At 41.0% G+C, this 25418-nt stretch overlaps 2 protein-coding genes across 2 annotated transcripts in view; both read right to left on the bottom strand.

Annotated features, from left to right (window-relative positions):
• PGM1 (phosphoglucomutase 1) overlaps positions 1 to 23425 on the bottom strand; it is an 87649-nt gene extending 64224 nt beyond the window's left edge. The window contains exon 1 of the mRNA XM_003411043.4: positions 23008 to 23425. Within this exon, the coding sequence (XP_003411091.1) occupies positions 23008 to 23253 (246 nt within the window). The 5' untranslated portion in view covers positions 23254 to 23425. The remainder of the gene's footprint in view (positions 1 to 23007) is intronic.
• L1TD1 (LINE1 type transposase domain containing 1) lies at positions 1003 to 22976 on the bottom strand. Its single transcript, XM_064282092.1, has 2 exons — positions 16891 to 22976; positions 1003 to 16478 (listed from the first exon to the last, which is right to left on the bottom strand). The coding sequence occupies exon 2, from the start codon at positions 3020 to 3022 to the stop codon at positions 2006 to 2008; it is 1017 nt and encodes a 338-aa protein (XP_064138162.1). The 5' UTR covers positions 3023 to 16478; positions 16891 to 22976; the 3' UTR covers positions 1003 to 2005.
• Positions 23426 to 25418: the final 1993 nt, after the last annotated feature.

Below are 25418 nucleotides of genomic sequence, written 5' to 3'. Positions count from 1 at the left end.
TAGCTTCATAGAATGAGTTGGGTAGTATTCCGTCTTTTTCTATACTTTGAAATACCTTCAATAGTAATGGTGTTAAGTCTTCCCTGAAGGTTTGGTAGAACTCTGCAGTGAAGCCATCTGGGCCAGGACTTTTTTTTGTTGGGAGTTTTTTGATTACCGTTTCAATCTCTTTTTTTGTTACGGGTCTATTTAGTTGTTCTACTTCTGAATGTGTTAGTTTAGGTAAGTAGTATTGTTCCAAGAATTTATCCATTTCTTCTAGGTTTTCAAATTTGTTAGAGTACAATTTTATGTAGTAATCTGATATGATTCTTTTGATTTCATTTGGTTCTGTTGTGATGTGGTCCTTCTCGTTTCTTATTCGGGTTATTTGTTTCCTTTCCTGTTTTTCTTTAGTCAGTCTAGCCAATGGTTTATCAATTTTGTTAATTTTTTCAAAGAACCAGCTTTTGGCTTTGTTAATTCTTTCAATTGTTTTTCTGTTCTCTAATTCATTTAGTTCAGCTCTCATTTTTATTATTTGTTTTCTTCTGGTGCCTGATGGATTCTTTTGTTGCTCACTTTCTATTTGCTCAAGTTGTCGGGACAGTTCTCTGATTTTGTCTCTTTCTTCTTTTTGTATGTGTGCATTTATCGATATAAATTGGCCTCTGAGCACTGCTTTTGCTGTGTCCCAGAGGTTTTGATAGGAAGTATTTTCATTCTCGTTGCTTTCTAAGAATTTCCTTATTCCCTCCTTGATGTCTTCTATAACCCAGTCTTTTTTCAGGAGGGTATTGTTCATTTTCCAAGTATTTGATTTCTTTTCCCTAGTTTTTCTGTTATTGATTTCTAGCTTCATTGCCTTGTGGTCTGAGAAGATGCTTTGTAATATTTCGATGTTTTGGATTCTGGAAAGATTTGTTTTATGCCCTAATATGTGGTCTATTCTAGAGAATGTTCCATGTGCGCTAGAAAAAAAAGTATATTTTGCAGCAGTTGGGTGGAGAGTTCTGTATAAGTCAATGAGGTCAAGTTGGTTGATTGTTGTAAGTAGGTCTTCCGTGTCTCTGTTGAGCTTCTTACTGGATGTCCTGTCCTTCTCCGAAAGTGGTGTGTTGAAGTCTCCTACTATATATGTGGAGGTGTCTATCTCACTTTTCAATTCTGTTAAAATTTGATTTATGTATCTTGCAGCCCTGTCATTAGGTGCGTAAATATTTAATATGGTTATGTCTTCCTGATCAATTGTCCCTTTTATCATTATATAGTGTCCTTCTTTATCCTTTGTGGCGGATTTAAGTCTAAAGTCTATTTTGTCAGAAATTAATATTGCTACTCCTCTTCTTTTTTGCTTGTTGTTTGCTTGATATATTTTTTTCCATCCTTTGAGTTTTAGTTTGTTTGTGTCTCTAAGTCTAAGGTGTGTCTCTTGTAGGCAGCATATAGATGGATCGTGTTTTTTTATCCAGTCCGTGACTCTCTGTCTCTTTATTGGTGCATTTAGTCCATTTACATTCAGCGTAATTATAGATAAGTAAGTTTTTAGTGCTGTCATTTTGATGCCTTTTCATGTGTGTTGTTGGCCATTTCATTTTTCCACATGCTTTTTTGTGCTGAGACGTTTTTCTTAGTAGCTTGTGAGATCCTCATTTTCATAATGTTTAACTTTGTGTTTATTGAGTCGTTACGTTTTTCTTGGCTTTTTTCTTGAGTTATGGGATTGATATTCCGTTTTGTGGTTACCTTTTTATTTACCCCTATTTTTCTAAGTAAAAACCTAACTTGTATCCTTCTATTTCGCCTTGTATCACTCTCCATCTGGCAGTTCAATGCCTCCTATATTTAGTCCCTCTTTTTGATTATTTTGATAGTTTATCTATTGATTTCCATGATTTCCTGTTGTGTGTATTATTTTGTTTATTTATTTATTTTTTAGAATTAGTCTTAATTTGTTTGTTTTTGTGCTTTCCCTGTTTGAGTTGCGTTGATATCAGGACGTTCTGTATTGTGCTGGTACCAGATATTATTGGTCATCCGCCCAAACAATCTCTTTTAGCATTTCTTGCAGTCTTGGTTTAGTTTTTGCAAATTCTCTAAACGTGTGTTTATCTGTAAATATCTTAATTTCTCCTTCATATTTCAGAGAGAGTTTTGCTGGATATATGATCCTTGGTTGGCAGTTTTTCTCGTTTAGTGCTCTGTATATGTCGTCCCATTCCCTTCTTGCCTGCATGGTTTCTGCTGAGTAGTCTGAACTTATTCTTATTGATTCTCCCTTGAAGGAAACCTTTCTTTTCTCCCTGGCTGCTTTTAAAATTTTCTGTTTGTCTTTGGTTTTGGCAAGTTTGATGATGATGTGTCTTGGTGTTTTTCTTTTTGGATCAATCTTAAATGGGGTTCGATGAGCATCTTGGATAGATATCCTTTCTTCTTTCATGATGTCAGGGAAGTTTTGTGTCAGGAGTTCTTCAACTATTTTCTCTGTGTTTTCTGTCCCCCCTCCCTGTTCTGGGACTCCAATTACTCGCAAGTTATCCTTCTTGATAGAGTCCCACATGATTCTTAGGGTTTCTTCATTTTTTTTAATTCTTTTATCTGATTTTTTTTCAGCTATGTTGGTGTTGTTTCCCTGGTCCTCCAGAAGTCCCAGTCTACATTCTAATTGCTCGAGTCTGCTCCTCTGACTTTCTATTGCGTTGTCAAATTCTGTAATTTTATTGTTAATCTTTTGGATTTCTCCATGCTGTCTCTCTATGGATTCTTGCAACTTGTTAATTTTTCCACTATGTTCTTGAATAATCTTTTTGAGTTCTTCAACAGTTTTATCAGTGTGTTCCTTGGCTTTTTCTGCATTTATCCTAATTTCATTTGTGATATCTTTAAGCATTCTGTAAATTAGTTTTTTATATTCTGTATCTGATAATTCCAGGATTGTATCTTCATTTGGGAAAGATTTTGATTCTTTTGTTTGGGGGGTTGGAGAAGCTGTCATGGTCTGTTTCTTTATGTGGTTTGATATGGACTGCTCTCTCCGAGCCATCACTGGGAAACTAGATTTTCCAAGTAGTCAGCTAAAAAAAAATGCAGTCAGATCCCTATCTGAATTCTCTCTCTGGCTCCGGGTATTCGGATATTAATGGGGTCGCCTGGGGGGGGTGGGGGAGGGATCTGAGAGCTAGGAGTGTAGCACCACAGAATATAGAGCTGAACAACACGTTCACGCTCCGCCCCCGTTCGCCAAAATCCGGGCTGGACGGGTCCCTGGCTAGGACACTGCTTTCCTTGTTCGGAAACCAGTCAATTCCTCCTGGGGACTTCCTCCGGTGCGCGGCACCGCTCGTGGGCACTGGGTGGGCGTTTCCCGCACGAACGGGTGGGCCCGCCCCCAGGGTCTATTCAGGCGATTATAATTAGGTCCCGCGGTCACGCCCCGCCTGTGCGCGTGCCCAAATCCCAGCGGGATGACTTCTGGGTTAAGACGCTGCTTTCCCTGTTCGGGAACCAGTCACTTCCTCCCCGGGACTTCTCCTTCCAGAGCGCCACACCTCTCACGCGAACTGGTTTGGGGTCACCTGCACGGCCAGGTGGGCCCGCCCCCTGGGTCAATTCAGGGCAATAAAAATACATGTTCGCTTTTTAATGGGTTTTTTTTTGTGTGTGTGTGTGTGCTTTAAGTTTACAAATCAAGTAAGTCCTTCATACAAAAATTTATATACACCTTGCTATATACTCCTAGTTGCTCTCCTCCTAATGAAACGGCACACTCTTTCTCTCCACCCTCTCTTTTCATGTCCATTCGGCCAGCTTCTGACCCCCTCTGCCTTCTCATCATCCCTCCAGACAGGAGCTGCCAACAGTCTCATGTATCTACTTGATCCAAGAAGCTCCCTCCTCACCAGTATAATTTTCTATTTTTTTTTAATCTAGTCCAATCCCTGTATGAAGAGTTAGATTTGGGAATGGTTCCTGTCTTTGGCTAACAGAAGGTCTGGGGACCATGGCTGCTGGGGTCCTTCTAGTCTCAGTCAGACCATTAAGTCTGGTCCTTTTACGAGAATTTGAGGTCTGCATCCCACTGCTCTCCTGCTCCCTCAGGGGTTCTCTGTTGAGTTCCCTTGTCAGGGCAGTCATTGGTTGTAGCCGGGCACCATCTAGCTCTTCTGGTCTTAGGCTGATGCAGTCTCTGGTTTATGTGGCCCTATCTGTCTCTTGGGTTCATAATTACCTTGTGTCTTTGGTGTTCTTCATTCCCCTTTGCTCCAGGTGGGTTGAGGCCAATTGATGCATATTAGGTGGCCCCTTGTTAGCGTTTAAGACCCCAGACGCCACTCTCCAAAGTGGGGTGCAGAATATTTTCTTAACAGATTTGACTATGCCAATTGACTTAGATGTCCCCTGAAACCATGGTCCCCAAACTCCCACCCCTTCTACTCTGGCTGTCGAAGCATTCAGTTTATTCAGGAAATTTCCTTGCTTTTGGTTTAGTCCAGTTGTGCTGACCTCTCCTGTATTGTGTGTTGCCTTTCCCTTCACCTAAAATAGTTCTTGCCTACTATTTAATTAGCGAATACCCCTCTCCCTACCTCCTTTCCCCCTCTCATAACCATCAAAGAATATTTTCTTCTCTGTTTAAACTATTTCTCCAGTGCTTATAATAGTGGTCTCATAAATTATTTGTCTTTTTGCAACTGACTAATTTTACTTAGCACAATGGCTTCCAAGTTCCTCCATGTTATCAAATGTTTCACAGATTCATCATTGTTCTTTATTGATGCATAGTATTCCATTGTGTGAACAAACCGTAGTTTACTTACCCATTCATCCACTGATGGGCACCTTGGTTGCTTCCATCTTTTTGCTATTGTAAACAGTGCTGCAATGAATATGGGTGTGCATATATTTGTTTGTGTAAAGGCTCTTATTTCTCTAGGATATATTCCAAGGGGTGGGATTGCTGGATCCTATGATAGTTCTATTTCTAGCTTTTAATAATACAACAACAGCTTTTAAAGGAAGCACCAAATCAATTTGCAAAGTGGTTGTGCCATTTTACATTCCCACCAGGAGTGTATAAGTGTTCCAATCTCTCCACAACCTCTCCAACATTTATTATTTTGTGTTTTTTGGATTAACGCCAGCCTTGTTGGAGTGAGATGGATCTCATTGTAGGTTTGATTTGCATTTCTCTAATGGCTAATGATTGTGACCGTTTCCTTATGTACCTGTTAGCCACTAGAATGTCTTATTTTCCAAAGTGCCTGTTCATATCCTTTGCCCATTTTTTAATTGGGCTATTTTTCTTTTTTGTTGTTCAGTTTTTGCAGTATCTTGTAGATTTCAGAGATCAGACGCTGCTGTCATAGCTAAAAACTTTTTCCTGGTCTATGGGTAATCTTTTTATTCTTTCAGTGAAGTCTTTCAATGAACACAGGCGTTTGATTTTTAGGAGCTCCCAGTTACCTACTTTCTCTTCTGGTGTTCATGCATTGATAGTAATGTTTTGTATACTGTTTATGCCATGCATTAGGGCTCCTAGTGTTGTCCCTATTTTTTCTTCCATGTTCTTCATCATTTTAGATTTATATTTAGATCTTTGATCCATTTTGAGTTAGTTTTTGTGCATGGTGTGAGGTATGGGTCTTGTTTCACTTTTTTGCAGATGGATATCCAATTATGCCAGCATCATTTGTTAAACAGGCTGTCTTTTCCCCATTTAACTGACTTTGGGCCTTTGTCAAATATCAGCTGCTCATATTTGGATAGATTTATAGCTAGATTCTCAATTCGGTTCCACTGGCCTATGTATCTGTTGTTGTACCAGTACCAGGCTGTTTTGACTGCTGCGGCAGTATAATAGGTTCTAAAATCAGGTAGTGTGAGGCCTCCCACGTTGTTCTTCTTTTTCGGGAATGCTTTACCTATCTGGGGCCTCTTTCCCTTCCATATGAGGTTGGTGATTTGTTTCTCCATTCATTACAAAATGTCTTTGGAGTTTAGATCAGAATTGCATTGATAGATCACTTTTGGTAGAATAGACATTTTTACAATGTTAACTCTTCCTATCCATGAGCAAGGTATGTTTTTCCACTTTCGTAGGTCTCTTTTAGTTTCCTGCAGTAGTGTCTTGTAGTTTTCTTTGTATAGGTCTTTTACATCTCTGGTAAGATTTATTCCTAAGTATTTTATCTTCCTGAGGGTTATTGTAAATGGTATTGATTTGGTGATTTCCTCTTTGATGTTCTTTTTGTTGCTGTAGAGGAATCAAACTGGTTTTTGTATGTTTATCTTGTACCCTGATACTCTGCTGAACTCTTCTATTAGTTTCAGTAGTTTTCTTGAGGATTCTTTAGGGTTTTCTGTGTATAAGATCACGTCACCTTCAAATAGAGATACTGGATGCCCTTTATTTCTTTATCTAGCCTAACTGCTCTGGCTTGGCTCTCCAGCACAATGTTGAATAAGAGTGGTGATAAAGGGCATCCTTGTCTGGTTCCCAATCTCAAAGGGAATGCTTTCAGACTCTCTCCATTGAGGATGATGTTGGCTGTTGGTTTTATATAAATACCTTTCATTATGTTGAGGAATTTTCTTTCTATTCCTAATTTGCTGAGAGTTTTTATCATGAATGAGTGAGTGTTGGACTGCATTAATTGATAAGATCCTGTGGTTCTTGTCTTTTGTTTACTTACATGATGGATCACATTAATTGTTTTTCTAATGTTGAACCATCCCTGAACAGCTGGTATGAATCCCACTTGGTCATGGTGAATTATTTTTTGATATGCTGTTGAATTCTACTGGCTAGAATTTTGTTGAGGATTTTTGCATCTAAGTCTGTAGTTTTCTTTTTTTATGGTGTCTTTACCTGGTTTTGGTATCAGGGATATGCTGGCTTCACAGAATGAGTTTGAGAGTGTTCCATCCTTTTCTGTGCTCTGAAATACCTTTAGTAGTAGTGGTGTTAACCTTTCTCAGAAAGTTTGGTAGAACCCTGCAGTAACGCCGTCTGGGCCAGGGCTTTTTTTTGTTGGGAGTTTTTAAAATTACCTTTTCAATCTCTTCTTTTGTTACGGGTTTATTTAGTTGTTCTACCTCTGCTTGTATTAGTTTAGGTAGGTCATGTGTTTCTAGGAATTCATTCATTTCTTCTAGGTTTTCAAATTTGTTAAAGTACAATTTTTCATAGTAATCTGATATGATTCTTTTAATTTCATTTGGGTCTGTTGTGATATCACCCATATCATTTCTTATTTGGGTTATTTGCTTCCTCTTCTGTTTTTTTTTTGTCAGTTTGGCCATTGGTTTATCAATTTTGTTGATTTTTTCAAAGAACCAGCTTTTGGTCTTGTTAACTCTTTCAATTGTTTTTCTGTTCTCTATTTCATTTAATTCTGCTCTAATTTTTATTATTTGCTTTCTTCTGGTGCCTGAGGGTTTCCTTTGTTGCTCTCTATTTGTTCAAGTTGTAGGGATATTTCTTTGATTTTGGCCCTTTCTTCTTTTTGTATGTATGCATTTATTGATATAAATTGACCTCTGAGCACTGCTTTTGCTGTGTCCCAAATGTTCTGATAGGAAGTGTTTTCATTCTCATTTTATTCTAAGAATTTCTTTATTCCATTCTTAATGTCTTCTATAACCCAGTCATTTTTGAGCAAGGTATTATTCAGGTTCCAAGTGTTCAATTTCTTTTCCCTGTTTTTCCATTATTGATTTCTACTTTCATGGCCTTATGGTCAGAGAAGATGCTTTGTAATATTTTGATGTTTTGGATTCTGCTAAGGCTTCCTTTATGACTTAATACATGGTCTATTCTAGAGATTGTTCTATGTGCACTAGAAAAGAAAGTGTACTTGACTGCTGTTGAGTGGAGTGTTCTGTATATGCCTATGAGGTCAAGTTGATTGACTGTGGCAATTTGATCTTCAGTGTCTTTATTGAGCTTCTTTTTGGATGTTCTGTCCTTCACCAAAAGTGGCGTGTTGAAGTCTCCTACTCTTATTGTGGAACTGTCTATCTCACTTTTCAATGCTGTTAGAGTTTGTTTTATATATCTTGAAGCCCTGTCATTGAGTGCAGAAATATTTAATATGGTTATATTGTCCCTTTATCCTTTGTGGTAGATTTAACTTTAAAGTCTATTTTGTCAGAAATTAATATTTCCACTCCTGCTCTTTTTTGATTGTTGTTTGCTTGATATATTTTTTTCCATCATTTGAGTTTTAGTTTGTTTGAGTCTCTAAGTCTAAGGTGTGTCTTTGTAGGCAACATATTGACAGATCGTGCTTTTTTGTCCATTCTGCCACTCTCTGTCTCTTTATTGGTGCATTTAGTCCATTTACATTCAGCGTAATTATGGACAGGTATGAGTTTAGTGCTGTCATTTTGATGTTTTTTTGTGTGTTGGTGACAGTTTCTTTTTCCCACTTAATTTTTTGTGCTGAGCACTTCATATATTGTTTTTTCCTCTTATTCATTGTTGATTTTGTTTCTGCTTAGTCTTTATTTTTTTTCTTGTATTTTATTTTGATGAGGATAGTCAGTCTCCTTTGTGTTTACCTTATTATTTACCCCTATTTTTCTAATTTTAAACCAAAGTTTTACTTCTTTATATCATCTTGTCTTCCTCTCCATGTGAAAGAACTATGACTACATTTCTTAGTCTCTCTTTACTGTTTTAATGTTCTCTTCTTTTACATAATGATATTGCTGTTTCCCTGTTTTGAGTGTTTTTGGTTTTTTTTATCTTGATTTATTTTTGTGATTTCCCTATTTGGGTTGCCATCTGTTTGCTCTGTCCTGTGTTCTAGTCTTAGGTTGGTATCTGATATTACTGATTTTCTAACCAGAGCACTCCCTTTAGTATTTCTTGTAGTTTTGGTTTGGTTTTTACAAATTCCCTAAACTTGTGTTTATCTGGAAATATGCCAATTTCACCTTCATATTTGAGAGACATTTTTGCTGGATATATGATTCTTGGCTGGCAATTTTTTCCCTTCAATGCTTTATATAAGTCATCCCATTGGCTACTTGCCTGCATGGTTTCTGCGGAGTAGTCTGAGTTTATTCGTATTGACTCTCCTTTGTAGGTGACTTTTCATTTATCCCTAGACACTCTTAAAATTCTCTCTTTATCTTTGGTTTTGGCAAGTTTGATTATAATATGGCTTGGTGACTTTCTTTTCATATCTACCTTATTTGGAGTTCGATGAGCATCTTGGATAGATATCTTCTCATCTTTCATGGTATCAGGCAATTTTTCTGCCAACAAATCTTCAACAATTCTCTCTGTATTTTCTGTTATCCCTCTCTGTTTTGGTACTCCAATCACTCATAGGTTATTTCTCTTGATAGTGTTCCAGATGATTCTTAGGGTTTTTTCATTTTTTTTTTAATTCTTTTATCTGATTTTTCTTCGAGTATATTAGTGCCAAGTATTTTAACTTCAATATCACTAATTCTGCCTTTCATTTCTTCAATTCTGCTCCTCTGACTTTCTATTGAGTTGTCTAATTCTGTAATTTTATCGTTAATCCTCTGAATTTCTGATTGCTGTCTCTCTATGGATTCTTGCAGCTTATTAATTTTTTCATTATGTTCTTGAATAACTGTTTCAATTTATTCATATGTTTTATCTGTGTGTCCCCTGGCTTGTTCTGTGTTTTGCCTGATTTCCTTCCTGGTCTCGTTCCTGATGTCTTGAAGAGTTCCGTATATTAATCTTTTGTATTCTGCATCGGGTAATTCCAGGAAGGCACATTCATCCAGAAGATCCCCTGATTCTTTGTTTTGAGAGCTTGTTAAAGTGATCATGGTCTGCTTCTTTATGTGACTTGATATTGACTGTTGTCTCTGAGCCACCTATAAGTTATTGTATTAGTTTATTTTATGTTTGCTTATTGCATCCTAGCTTCTTGCTTTGTTTTGTTTTGATATGCCCAAATAGGTTGCTTGAGTGAGCTAGCTTATTTTTGCCTTTGAAGCTCTAACGTCCTGTCACCACATGGCTACAGCTGTTATCAGGTATATGAGCCTAGGAGTCCATTCACTTTTCTTGTATGGATTTGGCTCAGGTGTCCAGGTAGTTGGTCATCAAGTGTGTGGTACAGGCTCTGTCATACAGTCTTAGATGGGCAGGGGTGATTGGTGTAGGTACAGACATCTGGTTGCAGCAGGGGTCATGCTCTGAACAAGGCAGGGGGCTGACAACCATTCCCTGAGTGTCTGTGAGGAAAGTGCATCCCTGTTCCCTAGAGTGCACAGGTGGGTGGGTTCTGCAGATGGACCATGGGCACCCAATGCTTTTGGTTGTAGGGACTGGGAGGTACCAGTTATCCTTGGACCCCTGTCACAGGTGGCTGGGTGACATGGGTGGAGCCACCAGTCCTTAGGCCCATGATGTGGATAGGTGAGGACCCTGTTTAATAGGTGCCTAAGGGTTCCCAGTGATTCGGATCCTGCAATTCCTCTCTGTTTCTGAACCATCTCTCCCTCCCCCTGATGCTCAGTCTGTTTTCTAACTTGCCTTTGATATTCAGGGCTTCTAACCACTGCTGTCAAGTCGATTCGAACTCATAGCAACCCTATAGGACAGAGTAGAATTGCCCCATAGAGTTTCCAAGGAGCCCTGGTGGATTTGAATTGCCGGTCTTTTGGTTAGCAGCTCTAGCACTTAACCACTATGCCACCAGGGTTTTCTCAGGGCTCCTAGCTTGTCACAAATATAATCATTTCACTTGTTTTATTGGGTGTTTGTTGTAAGAGGGATCACCGGAAGTGTCTGGCTATTCCACCATCTTAGCCCCGCCTCCTGCTTTTTAATATTTTAAAGAGGTCTTGTGCAGCAGATCTGCCCAATGTAACATGTCATTTGAATTCCTGATTGCTGCTTCCATGGGTGTTGATTATGGATCCAAGTACAATGAAATCCTTGACAACTTCAATAATACTCAGTGATAATTGTCTGTTTATGTGTCAGTCTTCCCCCACTCAGTCAGAGGCTCCTTGAGAACAATGACATCTTTGGCTTTCTCTCTTCAATACCCAGGACAGTACACATAGAAGCATGAGATACCAATTCCACTGCTCTTGACACAAATCATTAACTTTTGCCTTCTCATGCTTCTGGGACTTCATTTGCTAAATGTAAATTCTCCTGTCTGGCAACCAAAAAAACCCTGGACATTCAGTCTATGTAAAATCTACCCACACTAATCTATAGCGACTGAAATTAGATTAGTGGTTGCTTAGAGCTGGGGGGACAGAGGAGGAACATGGATGGTCTCCTAATGGGTGTAGGGTTTCTTTTAGGAGGATAAAAGTATTCCAAAATTAGATTGTGGTGATGATTGCACAGCTCTGTGAATACACTAAAAAACATTGAATTGCATACTTTAAACAGGTGAACTGTATGATTATTATGTAAATTGTATCTCAATAAAGTAATTTATTTTTAAGAGCTCCCCCACAATAGAAATGCCCATGCCTTCGTCCCTTTCTGAGGAGTGATTTGTATAAATGATAGCCAAGGTCTCTTCTAAAAATCTAGTTAACTATGTAAAATTAAGTTTCTGTTTTCTCTCTGTAACCCCATCACTTGCAAATAGCTTAGTGATTTCTTTTAACAAATTTTGAAGATATGCTTAGGATAGTGTGTAGAGACTATTGGTTATTTCATTACAGCAATTCTTTTCTTCAGTTAGCTTTATAGAACTCTCCCTGAATGTTAACTTGACACATGCCATCCAGAATAAAATTTATTTTTCCCAGCTTCCGTTGTTGCTACAGATAGTCATAGGCTAAGTTTTGGCCAATGCGACTTGAATGAAACTGATGTGTGCAACCTCCAAAAAGGGTCATGCCTTCCTCTGTCTTCCCTTCCTGTTGGCTGGAGTATCCTAGGGAAGCCTGAGTCATATCAGAAAAGAAACATGTGTCTCTTTATACAAGGTAGCCACCACACTAGCCCTGGACTGCTTGCATTCTATTACTGTAAACTTTTGTTTAAGTAACTTATTTTGGAACTCTGTTATAGCACCCAAACCTTATTTTAACTAATAAGAAAATTTGTATTCTGTACCAAAACAGAATCTAAAATATGTGGCATTGGTATGGTCTTTATGTCATGGCAAACCATTTAGTAAAATTATTACCTAATATATCTTGGAAGGCAGGCCACTGGCCAACCAAACCTGTAGCTCTAGACAAACAGTTGGAAGAATTCAGAACATGAGTGTTTGTTGGCTACTTCTTGCTACAATATAGAGAGGAATTCAGGCTACAGCCAAACATTCTACAGCAGAAACGAAGGAAGCTATAGCCACGCAAAGAGAAGTTTTCTTTGACTGTGGTCTATAAACTATGTTGCCAAAGTCCAATAATGTATGGCCCTGCAGAGTTGAAAATGACAACTATTTGTACACTCAAACTAAAGCAGCTATACATGAAGCAGGAGGCCTAACAGAAGAAAGGACTGTGGTCTCAAAACTTGCCCAGGATTCTCTTTCTAGCCCCCCAGCAAAGATCAGATTAAGGCGCTACCTTCTTACCCAAGCCTGTAACTTCCTATCATCTCGAGGTGGCCATCGGTGATGCAGAAATCAGAGGAGGGACAGAGAATAGAGGTCAATAAATAAAAGTCAGAGTATTCAGGCTTCAAAACTCTATCTAGATGAGAACTTTCGTTGTGGTTACCAGTACATGAAACTGATCAGAACAAACCAGAAATGTACTAAGTTTTTGAGGAAACTGTCTAGCCAAAAAAAACCATGAGCCTGGCCTGCACAAGCAACCCCTCCCCAACTACCCCTAAGCTTTCATCAGCAGGAAGCAGGTTGCAAAAGTCTTTTCAGGGTCTGTTCTCCAAAGTCCACTTCTAAGTGAAAATGGAGGATAGAGAATAAAGAGTTCCTCCCAGAGGGCAGGTCCCTGGCCCCTACTCCACTGCAGGGCAGGGAGTCCACATTCCCCGACAGCAGAATATGAACACTATGGCTGGCGACTGCTGTGTGTTCTAGTCCTTTCCTTTTCTTAACAGGAATCTTTATTGTAAGTATCTTGCTCTATTCAGCTAATAGGCACATAATCGTGTGTGGGTGCAGCAGGGGTGTGGGAAGGCTGATAATTTATCTTTAAATGTATTAGATGCTAAACCACTAGGAGCTACACATATGGACCTGATGGAAAGAATTGACTATCACCCAGGGCTCAGTCTGGATTTCGAAAAGACTGGGTAACTGGAAGGAACTTGGGGTGCCTCGCCTGGAGAGGGGTGGCTATGTTTATGTGTGAGAGGAAGAACAGACATGGTTAGCTGCATGAACAAAGAGACAGACCATGACAGATTTCCAGTTACCCCTTCCTTTCTTAGGGTAATAGAACTATCTATTTTTAGTTGGTCACATGACCTCTCAATATTTTTTTCAGCCCTTCTTGCAGGTAGTATGGTCATGTGATTAAGATCTAGCCAATGGGTTGTAGCAAGAGTATGTGTGGAATTTCCAGATTGTTTAAAGGGAAAAACTACTCCGCTTCTTCATCTTTTTCTTGAGGCAACTGGTTGGAATATGGATATTCTGGTGGGGAACCATCTCGAACCATATGTACAAGGGCAACACTCTCAAGACGGCAGAGCAACAAGACTGAAGGAGGCTAAGTCCCAACAACATAGATCCATCATACTGGTACTGGCTTGCTTATACCCAAACTATTCCATGAGAGAAAGAGAAATCCTTATCTTGTTTAACCTACTGTTGTTTTAGGCCTCTGTTATAATAGTGGAACCTGTATAATTGTAGAAACGTTTTTACTTTAAATATATGATACAAAATGTACATCAAATTCACTTTGTGGGCGCTAGGGAGGCACTTCTGATCACCATCAACTGAGCTACAACAGGAGGACCAAGTCTTGTTAGGGAAAATAGTTCAAATACAAGCTAAGTTAAAATCCACAAAGGCATGATTCTCCAAACTGCATGTGCTGGATCGAGACCAAGGTGCTTCTCACATGTGCTACTAGAGGAGCAGCAAGAATCTGCAGCAGACTCACATCAGACAAGGATTTATATGACACTAATTTACTATAAACAATTGACAGGGAGAGGAAGGGGGAGGATTTATTGGATCACAGTATAAAAGAAGAGGTGAAATCCACAGCAGGCTTGACTGTTTTTCTTCCTTTGATGAACCATTCCATTCAATGACCATATGCCCTCAGTCGGTCTTAGTCTCCATATGCCTCTCAAAGTATAAGCATCTTGCCGTGCTGAGTGTAATTCTGGTATTTAAAGACACACATATCTATGTTGCACATGTTGATCTCCAATGTGGTTATCTTCCTAAGGGATTTTAAGGATGATTTTGACTACATTCAAGATTCATCTTCCATTCTACCCCTAGAACCCATCTGTGTAAAATGTGGCTTCCCTGTATTAATTGGAGGCTAGTAAAAAATTTTTTTTTAGTTAATGATTTGTCCCATTGATCCCAGGGAGGCCAACTGGTCCTAGAACTATATTCTACTGGCTCAGTTTCCATTTTTTATGTGGTTCATCAAAGGAAGAAAAACAGTCAAGCCTGCTGTGGATTTCACCTCTTCTTTTATACTGTGATCCAATAAACTGTTTTCAATGCAATCCAATAGTGAGAAAAGTGACCTCAATCTAAGTAGTAACGTCTGCACGCTTCCCTTCTTCAAATGCTCACTTCGTGCTTAAAACTTCACCAAAACTCACAGTGTCCTCAACCACTTACAGTGGGAATCTGTATTTGGAACATGGTACTAAGTGCCTGTGTTGTCTACTTTCACATCTCTGACTTTCTAGGAGCTGCAGGGGCAGTTTCCAGTCTCTCTTCTTGACTCCATGACCATGGTCCTGGGACACCTAAAGGATTCATTGTAGAGAGGAAATAAAGCCATGTAGGTAGAAGTGCCTCGTAAAATGCAAAACAAGTGGTGTTGCTTTAGTACAGTTGCTTCTTTCTTGTAGGGTATGAAACAAGAATATCGAGTTGAGTAGGTCTCTAACCTACCCTTGCAACATATTGTTTCATGTCTGATCTGGTTCTACCTGTAACACTCCTCTTCACCTCCGGGTCTGTTTAGCTGTCACTGCCCTGTTCCCTATGCCCGAGTTAGACGCACCTCTTTTTTGCTCTCGTAGCCTGCCTTGTTCACCCCCATAATAGTGCTCACTGCACCTTGTAGCAGTTGCTGGTTTGCTTGTCTGTATTTCACCTGGACTCCAACCAAATCTCAATGGTGAGGACTGTGCCTGTCTTTTTTCTGCTGTATCTCTGCACACAGTACAGTAACTAAACAGCTCACCCTGAGCTTGCCGCCAGTGTCTGTGGCCCTTACATTGGTTGATTTGGCCCCTAAATGGCCACTACATCACACTAATTAAGGCCACTGGACTCACACAAAGTAATGATCATTTCAACTCACCCTTAAGCAACAGAGGTGCTTGTGAGCATATAGGTACATAGGTAGCACAGTATAAAACCAAAACACCACACCCAGTGCTGTCGAGTCAATTCCAACTCATAGAAACCCTGGTGGCGTAGTGGCTAAGTGCTATGGCTGTTAACCAAAGGGTCAGCAGTTCGAATCCACCAGGCGCTCCTTGGAAACTCTATGGGGCAGTTCTACTCTGTCCTATAGGGTCGCTATGAGCACAGCATAGGGGACTAATATTTGCCCAGAAGAACTTTTGTCACTTACCCCAAAGCCTTAGTACATGGTCACCTGGGAGGAAAGTATTCTTTGGGCTGAATCAAAAACGCTCAACAACAGTCAAAACCAAACTCGTGTGTCAGTTGCCAAAATAAGCCATGTGGTATACATCTATAAGAAAACAGGATCTCAACCTCCCTGCGTATCATTAGCAACAGAAACTAAACTTAAATCTGGGAAGTCTCTTTCAGGTTACAGGTGGGCATATCAGGCCATAGTGGTGTAGGCCAGTATTTCCCAAAATTGTTTTAGAGTCCTCTTGCAAACTCACAGACTCATTTGTATATTAAAAGCTCTGAAAAGTTCTACTTAACATCATTCAATCAGTTTCCTTAAATGTTTAACCAGGAGACTGTATCAATCTTCAGAACTATTTGTTCTGGAATATATTTATTTATGGAAAAGATCATCTAGATGAAATATCAGAAGGCCACAGTCTCAGTTCCAGCTCCGCCATTTACTAGCAAGTTGGATGAGTCAACCAAATCTCTCTGTCCTACCAACAGTCTACTGCATTTGATCCTTCCCAAAACACTTTGGGGTACTCATAAAGAGGGAAAAAAGAAAGAAAATGTTTCCTATGTGAAAACACAATGTTCAAGCTGTTTCTGATTTATGATTAAATCCTTATTGGCATGATTTGATTGACTGTCATCATTGTGCTTATTCAGGGCTTGACTCACCTTTTCTATCTTTATGCCTCAGGAGACTGGATGGTAGTCAGGAGAAGCAATAGGAAGGGAGACTTACTAGTTGAAGTACTAAAAAAAAAATTTAAAAGCTTATATTTATCTGTATACCCCAACCCAAGAGCACATTCTTCTCTCTCTTACCAACTAACCCTTTCAGGCTGCCCTTTGTGATTTTTCCCTGTGAGGAGACCAGGTGAGAAAAGTCTTCTCCAAATACTCCCAACTGAAGCCCTTGGTTTTAAAAAAAAAAGTTTCCCTCCAGTTGATTCCAACTCATGGCAACCCATGTATATCAGAGTAAAACTGTGTTCCAAAGGGTTTTCAATGACTGATTTTTTTTTTTTTGTAGATCACCAGGCCTTTCTTCCAAGGCACCTCTGGGTAGACTCAAATGGCCAGCCTTTTCGTTTGTAGCCAAACATGTTAACCAACTGCACCATCTAGGGACTCTGAAGACTTTGGTGAACCCTCAAATACTTACTTAAGATGCTCAGTAGCCATTTTTAAAAGGTGAATTCCAACTCTGAAGACAGCTCAAAGTCAACAGAATGACTGCCTGTGTGGACTTCAGGAGAATTTGGGGGTGGGGGAGAACGAATCAGTCCAAACTTTTCAGCATAAATGTTCTTAGAGATGTAGCCCACTCAAATCATTCTCCTAAAAGCTCTTCTAAAGTCCAAGAGAACAAAAAATGTATTGTTAAGTATTTGAGCAATGCTTATTATACCATTCTTACTATCCCAAGATAAATTTATAATTGGAGCCCTGGTGGCATACTGGTTAAGAGCTATATCTGCTAACCAAAAGGTCGGCAGTTCGAATTCACCAGCCGCTCTTTGGAAATCCAATGGGGCAGTTCTACTCTGTCCTATTGAGTCACTATGAGTTGGAATGGACTCGATGGCAATAGGTTTGGTATATGTAAAATTTCATAGTATATCGGGGTCCTTTGTACAAAGTTTATACTATGTTTATTTGGAACATAATTTTTATAATGTTCAATGATTAGCTATGTTTATACTTTACATTTAACTCTTCCTCTGCCTGGAAGTCTTTCCACAAATATCTCATGGTTCACTCCTTCACTTCACTCAGATCTCTCTCAAAAGCGGTTCATCAGGGAGGCCTTTCTGACCACCTCTCCAAACAGAGCAACCTACCTTCTAGTGCTGTCTCTTTAAAAAGTCTTCCTTTACCATGTGTTATTTTCCTTCAGAGTTTTTACCTTCACCTGACATATATTTATTTAGCATTTATCTCCCTCCACTAAAAGATAAGCTCTGTGAGAACAGAAACTTTGTTCTGTTTGCTGCTGAGATAGCTTTGAACAGGGCCCAGCACCTAGCAGGTGCTCAATAAATATTTAAAGAATCACTCTTCCCAAGACAATATACCACTTCTCCCCATATAATCTTGTTTACCAAGAGAAGCATTAATGTGAGAAGGGAGGCTGTTTTCCTTTTTAGTCTTCAGTGCTCTAGCAGTCATTTGATTTGGTTAAGAAAGGAAAAAGGACTTTACTTTTAGCAAGAACATTCTCTCTTGAGAGAAAGAGAAGCTCCTGAACAATTTGATTTAAATATTTTCTGTCACAAAGATTGTTAAGTGGCTAAGTACCCAGCTCTAAAAAAAAAGTCCTGTCCCTTCCTCTTCCTTACCTCTCCCCTGTCCCCGGACCTGAAAGTAGGCCCCCTCTTCTCTGTTCACACGCTATCCCCTCTTCAAGACACAATTCAAATTCTACCTCCTCCTTCCCAGTCCAGAATGTTACCTTCCTTCTCTGAACTCAACATTTTTTCTAATTCAGTTCTTTTTTATGTGTGTGTATTTGTTATGTCTTATCTCCTCCCCCAAAAGATCGTAAAACCCTGGATGGAAAAAGACAATAATTTATTTATACAGCTGTTTCATAATCATTCAAAACTGGAAAGTTCAAACAAGGAAAGAACCATTATTAAAGCCTGTCATAATTGAAGGACTTTTTGTAACATGGAAGTTATCGTATATTAAAAAGTGACCCAAAGATGTTTCTCTGACAAGTCATCCCTGCTCCAGGGACATCAGGTATTAACTAAGGGAAGCCAGGTGCCTCCATGCTAACACCATTTACCTCATAGTCCCCAAACCTTCCTTTTCCTGTTCTTTCATCTCCTTCTCAGTAAATGTTGTGAACAATATCCAGAAACACATCCCTTCCACAATATTTATAGCTGGGCCTTTCAAGAAAGTTCACAGTGTGATTTATTCCAAATGGGAAATAAGGCAAGTTTTAAGTGTTATAAAGCGGAGTTCTCAAAGCTCAGCTGGCTTAGTTTGAGAACACGAGACCCTTAATTTCTGGGTCCTGTATTTGAGGCCTGTTCTGGTACAGGCAGTACCTAGAACTAGACGGGGATCATTTCTTGCGTGCAGGAGTTCTTAACTCAGGGTCCTTGGACCCCCATGATATCCAAGGGTAGAATTCAGGGGGTTCATACTGAGCATATTGTTTGTACTCATTAAGGTAGTATTCAATTCTTCACTACATCTTATTATTTAATGAATTAATAAAGAGGCACATGTTTTGCTATATCACAAATTTAGTTTAATGTTTTGGTCACTGTATTTCAATATAATATTTGTTTCATTTGTAATCCTTTGTATTTTCTTTTACTCATTTAAAAACTTATTCCCCAGCATGGCAAAGCGATCTATGGCACCAAGAAGGTTAAGACCCCCCGAGAATTGATTTTAAAAAAAACCCGCTTCTTCACAAGTTCCCATAAAGGCATCTATCTTATTTTGTTTAGGATGATGACAAATTATCCTTCGAAGTATCAAAATCCTCACTCGTTTTTAATGTCACCTCTCCCCCTAAATTCCTAATACTGGGACCAAGAGTGGTTTTTAGAGACCAGGAATGTTTTGAACCATGAAGTCTACACTAGGAATCTCCTGGACTTCTCAGCAACATCGGTCAATAATTCCTTTTGGGGATAATCCGAGCCAGGCTTTTGTCACCTGCACTCAATTGGGTCCTATCAAGTTGAGTTGCTCTATGTTGGCCAGGGTCACTGAGGACTGGAGAGAGGTGGGAGGTAATAAATCTATTCCGGGACTAACGGCTGCCATCAAGTTGGAGATTTAGATAAACTTAGTGTCTTGTTATCAGCAAAACATTAAGTCACATACAGTCCTGCCCCAGACTGCCTGAGGTTTTCCCACAAGTGTCATTCAAGCAGCTTCCTCCAGGTAGGAAGGCAGTGCCCTGTACTTACTAATAAATTGTTTTATTTAATCAACAACCTCTCTGGGTATGTAGTCATTCCTGATGTTTACAGATGAGAAAAAAAAAGGATTAGGAATTAAATAATTTGCCCGAGAGAACAACCCCCAATTCCTATCATTTCTATTCCTTCCGCCTAGAACTCCTCTCACCAAAGACATCCACCTTGGAAATCCCAACTTATCCTTTAAGGCTCAGATCAGCTACCACCTCTTCTGTGAGGCCGTCCTCACTTTTCCTCCAAAATACAGCCCCCATTATCTTGCCCCATGGTTACCAGGCACAACTTCCATTTAAACGCCTAATACACTGTGTTGTCTGTCTATTTTAGTCTACCTCCTCTTCTGGACTATGTGTTTCCTAAGGAAAAGGATATTTTGTATCCCAATGGCTACGCACAAAAAAAAAAAAAAAATACCTGATATAAAATAAGTACATAATAAATATTTGATGAGAATAAATTTAATGGTCACCAACTATATGGGGCTTTAAGGTATGTGCTGGAAACACAGATTTTGAAAATACAATTTGGGGCAATTGAACAAGGATTCATTGAATGCTACATTGTTCTAGGTATTGTGGATACAGATACAAAACAGACCCTGAGGAAAGCTTACTCTCTAGTGGGAGACTGGGACGTGTGAACAGATAATTGCACTGGAATTTGATTAATTTATTCTATAGGTATCCAGGAAACCCTGGTGGTGTAGTGGTTAAGAGCTACAGCTGCTAACCAAGAGGTCAGCAGTTCAAATCCACCAGGTACTCCTTGGAAACTCCATGGGGCAGTTCTACTCTGTCCTATAGGGTCATTATGAGTTGGAATCAACCCGATGGCAGTGGGTTGATTTTTGGTTTTTGTTTGTTTTTTTAGAGGGATCCATAGGAAAGGAGCACTTAACAGAGGAAGGGCAAGGAAAGCTTTTTGAAGATGCTATCTGAATTGAATCACACCAGGTAAGCAGCAGCAATATTTAAATCTCTGGTGAGTAGCTAAAAGCAGAGAGCACAGAGCTGAGGACAGAAACCTAGGCAACACTTGGGTTGTGGGTAGGGCAAGCAGTCCACGAGGGAACTCTCAAAAAAGTGTGAGCAGACTCAGGAGAGAGTGGTCAAGGCAAGGGAGTTGAGAGTTTTAAGAGTGCAAATCAGCAGTGCCAAGTGCAGGAGGAAAGTCAAGTTAAGATAAGGCCTAAAAAGTATTCAATGGATTCAGCAACCAGAAAGTCCTTAGTAATTTTGACAAGACCAATTTTAGTGGCGCGGTGGAAAGGCAGAAGCCAGGTTATGGTGAGGTGGTAAGTGAATGGGAGGTAACAAGTCAGAGATGGTAAATGCAGACAACTTCTACAAAGTTTGGCTAAAAGGAGAAAGAGCTATAGAGCAGTAGTTAAAGGGTGATGATAAAAGTTCAAGAACATGTTTTTGTTTAGACTTAAACTCATTCTTTCCTCTTCAACCTGCACAGCTCCCAAGTGGACAATCCTCCATTTGGATGCCTAAAACTCCCACTATGCTGTAAATCCTTAAGGACAGGGCTTGTGTCTGAATCATCTTTTCATTTCATAGGTTACTCTGTACACGGTATGAGCTCAATATTTGTTGAATGAATGAATGAAAAGCAAATTCAGCACTGGCCGTAGCAGGGAAGTGAAGGGTCCCTACGAATTGAAATAGACTCAATGGCACACAACAACTGGGATACAGATATTGTTTGCTCTTCTTTCATGGGAATTTGTGGTTGTCTGACAACTTGGGAGCATACAAAAAACAAACCCAGATAATCTTCCCTCCTTGATGTTTATAAATGTTTAACCCAGTGAGGCAGCTGTAGTTAGCGTCCAGGGCAGCTGGTCTGGAAAGACGGCGCGAGCAGGTGGAACAACGAGGGCACTACTCTCGGCAGTGCCTGGCCCTCTTTCTTAAAGGGACAGGGGACAGGGCCCTCCCTCCGGCTGTCAAAGATACTTGGAAAACAGATCTTTAGATCCAAGAGTCCCTTCATTCATAGAAGCTGCTCAACTGGAATTGGTAGATCTGTACTGGATTCTCAGCTCTGTCAACATACGTCCTGGAAACTATTTAACCTATCTAAACTTCGGTTTTCTCATTGGCAACTTGAAGATGCCCACAATATCATTTACCTTACAGGGCTGTGGGAGATAAAGGAGACAACTGTAAGTGAACCGCTTGGTAAATGGTGCTTGGCAAAACAGCACTCACTAGGTAGTAAGTTAATAAAATACTACGTAAAATGAATAAAAATATTAGTAAAGGGAATAATCTCCAGAAGTTGGGTATAAGTCAAATCTTTTTTATAAATATGGAAAGAAAACGTGCTGTTTAGAAGAACTCGTTGAAATGTTTGATAAAAGTGAGTAAATAATCAGCCCCAATTTGCCAATTTTCCTCTTTCGGGTTTACTGAAAAATCTATTTTGAAGTTCCACACATTTGAGCGGACCTGCCCAATTAAGTCTAAGTTAACGTTCCTCAGCAGGGGGCGGAAGCAAGGTGTTGCATTAATTTCCCTGCCAGCCACGACTGCTTGCATAAGAGTGCCCTGGGGTATGTTGTTTCTGTTCTAATGAAAATTCAGCTCCAGCCCCCTCGGTGGAACAAATCCAAACGCACCACGGGACAAACATCAGTCTTTTCAAAAGCCTGCACCCCCATAACCAGGCCGCGGCAGGACAGGAGCTCTGTCCCCACGCGAACTACGAGGCGGAAAAGAAGGCTAGGCTCCCGCCTCCTCAGATCGGCCGGCCTGATACACTAGTGGGTGGGTGCCCCCGCCACCCCTGCCCCAAAGCGTCGGGTTCGGAGTCAGCGAGAAGCGCCAGTCCCAGGCGAGACGAGAATAGCAGGCAAGGAGGTGGGATGCAAGCAGTTCTGGGCAAGGTGGCGACCGTCTAACCTTTCCGGGTAAAGGCGACGGCGCTCGGCGCTGTAACTGTATCTTCGGAAACGGGAAAGGTTAATGTAAATGTCAGAGACCTCGGGAGGGGGAGGAGGCGGGGAGAGGGAGGAGCAGGAGGCGGAGGCTCGGTCCTCCCTCCCAAGGTCAAGCCCAGCTCCCCACGGCCGCGCCTTCCCGCTCTCGGGAAGCCAGGAGAGCAGCTCGCCGGGGTCGCGTGGCCGCTGTCCCCCACACCACGACCTCCGCGGGGCCTCCAGCCCGGGAAGAGCGAGCGCAGCGAAGCGCGGGGTGGAGACTCCGCGGCCCCGCACGGAAGGGGCGCGGCCGGCGGGCCAGGGGCGGGCGGCACTCCCGCACGTCGCGCACGGCCTGCGCCCCGGGTGCACGCTGCCGAGGAGCCGGCGCGGCCCTTACCCCGTTGGCGGCGGCGATGCGGACGATGAGCTGGATGGCCTCCTTCATGTAGAACCTGCCGTCCCCGCCTACTACCAGCGTGGCCTCCTGCCGCTGGGCCGGCTCCACCGTGGAGATAACACTCTGGATGAAATTCTCCGCGTAGTGGGCACTGCTCTGGAACACCTTCACCCGCTTCCGCAGCCCGCTCGTGCCCGGCTTCTGATCCGGGTACGCCTGGGTCTTGACGGTTACGATCTTCACCATGGTGGCAACTCGCTGCGTGGGGCCGAGCGGACTCTGCTCACCGAGGGGCGGCCGGGGCTGTGGCTGCAGCTGGTCTGGAAAGAGGGCGCGAGCGGGTGGGAACAACGACGGCTCTCTCGGCAGTGCTTGGCCCTCCTTCTTAAAGGGACAGGGGACAGGGCCCTCCCGCCGGCTGTCGGCCCAGATAGCAGGACCTGGAGGGGGAAGAAAGGGGAGCGCCCATCTCCAGGCCTCTTGGGAAATGGGTGGAGCCGCTCTGATTTACCCTTCCCCTAGTAAACCAATACACTATAAAATGAAATCTGCAACTCCTCCCGTAAATGGAGGGGCAGAGCTTGGAGTACGGACCTGGGCATAGGGCAAGGGTATGAGGTAGGGTGGGAAAAAATAGAGTATAATTATTTCCTGTGGTTGGACTAGTGTATCATGGACAGAAGTGCCAGCATCAGCTAGATTTCATGACTCTTTATTCTTTCTGTTCTCCAAATATAAGGCATTTGTGTTAGGAAAAGTAGTCAATTCTAATTTGAGTTACTACTTTCCATCTGTTTGCTAATGGACCACACACTTTATTTCCATTGGTGAGGGTGCATATACTAATGATTTATTGAATATGTTTTTAAACCCCTAATTTATGCTTGGAAACCCTGGTAGCGTAGTGGTTAAGTGCTACAGCTGCTAACCAAAGGGTCGGCAGTTCGAATCCGCCAGGCACTTCTTGGCAACTCTATGGCGCAGTTCTACTCTGTCCTATAAGGTCGCTATGAGTTGGAATCGACTCGATGGCAACAGGTAGGGTTTAATTTATGCCTACAAAACTGAGATTCAAAGAATAAGATGCCTTGTCAGGCCACACGATTAAGTCCATGCAGGAGCCCAACTCAGGTGGATATGAATCCAAAACGAGGGGTCTTACCATGATTTGTCTGCAGTGTCAACAGGCTGGACAACTAGAGAATGTACAGGGAGGCCTTGATAACTTGTAGATTCAACTATATGGTAAGGCTGAGTATGATTACCATCATAATATGCCAATTATCCATATAATAGAAATTCAGAGAAGAGAGCAGCAAAGACTGAAGGGGATGAAAAAGGTTCAAAGTAGAGGGCTGATGAAGGTGATTAGATTATTAGGTAGGAATCTTGCCTTTCCTTTAGGTTTAGTGTCTCCCTTCACTGGTGAGAGTAATTGTCTCCTCTGCTCGAGAAATATGTTATTTTGGTGAAAAAAGGTCATTTTTTTGCCTTACTAGATGTGTGACCTTGGGAAAGTTAGTTAATATCTGTAGGCCTCCATTTCTTTACTATAAAACCTATCTTGGATGATTTCTATTAGAAATAATGAGATTTGGTATGTTAGTAGTTCTCCATCGTGAATACATTATAGAATCACCCAGGGCAGTTTTAAAACCACCCATGCTCCAGCTCCAGTCCAAACCAGTTCAATCATAAATAGCTGATGTAAGTAAATCACCTGACATGGTGCCTAAAACATCGCAAAACCCAAACCCACTACTACCATCAAGAAGATGCTGACTCAGTGACCCTATCAGACAGAGTAGAACTGCCACATAGGGTTTCCAAGGTTGTAATCTTTATGGAAGCAGACTGCTACATCTTTCTCCTGTGGAGTGGTTGGTGGGTTAGAACCGCCAGCCTTTTGTTGAGCAGCCAGGCAAATGTTTAACCAGTGCACCACCAGGGCTCCTTGCCCAAAACAACAACAACAAAAAAAACCATTGCCGTTGAGTCGATTCTGACTCATAGTGACTCTGTAGGACAGAAAACAGAGGCCCTCAAATATATTAGCTCCCCTCGCCCAGTTCCAGAGCCAGAGTTTATCACTACCCTGTAAGTTTGATCATATCCATGCTTCTTTGTGGCTAATTGGTATAGCCTGATCAAGCAGGAAGGTTGACACACCCACATGACTACTGACCCTCAGAAACCAAGTGCTGATATAGCAAAGTTCACTATAGATGAGTCTCATTGGCGAATAATATGTGAAAGTTGAATCCTGGACTGCTAGTAATGATTTTCTAATATTTACACAGGAGTTCACAGTTTACAGAATAATAAATCTTGTGACTTAAGTAGTATAATTAACCCCACTTTATAGATGAAAGAATTGAGTACAGAGTGGTTAATGTAATCAAGGTTACCTA

Source organism: Loxodonta africana, chromosome 3 (assembly GCF_030014295.1).
Source record: "Loxodonta africana isolate mLoxAfr1 chromosome 3, mLoxAfr1.hap2, whole genome shotgun sequence".
NCBI classification, from domain to species: Eukaryota; Metazoa; Chordata; class Mammalia; order Proboscidea; family Elephantidae; genus Loxodonta; species Loxodonta africana.
This window is presented reverse-complemented; position numbering and strand designations above follow the sequence as displayed.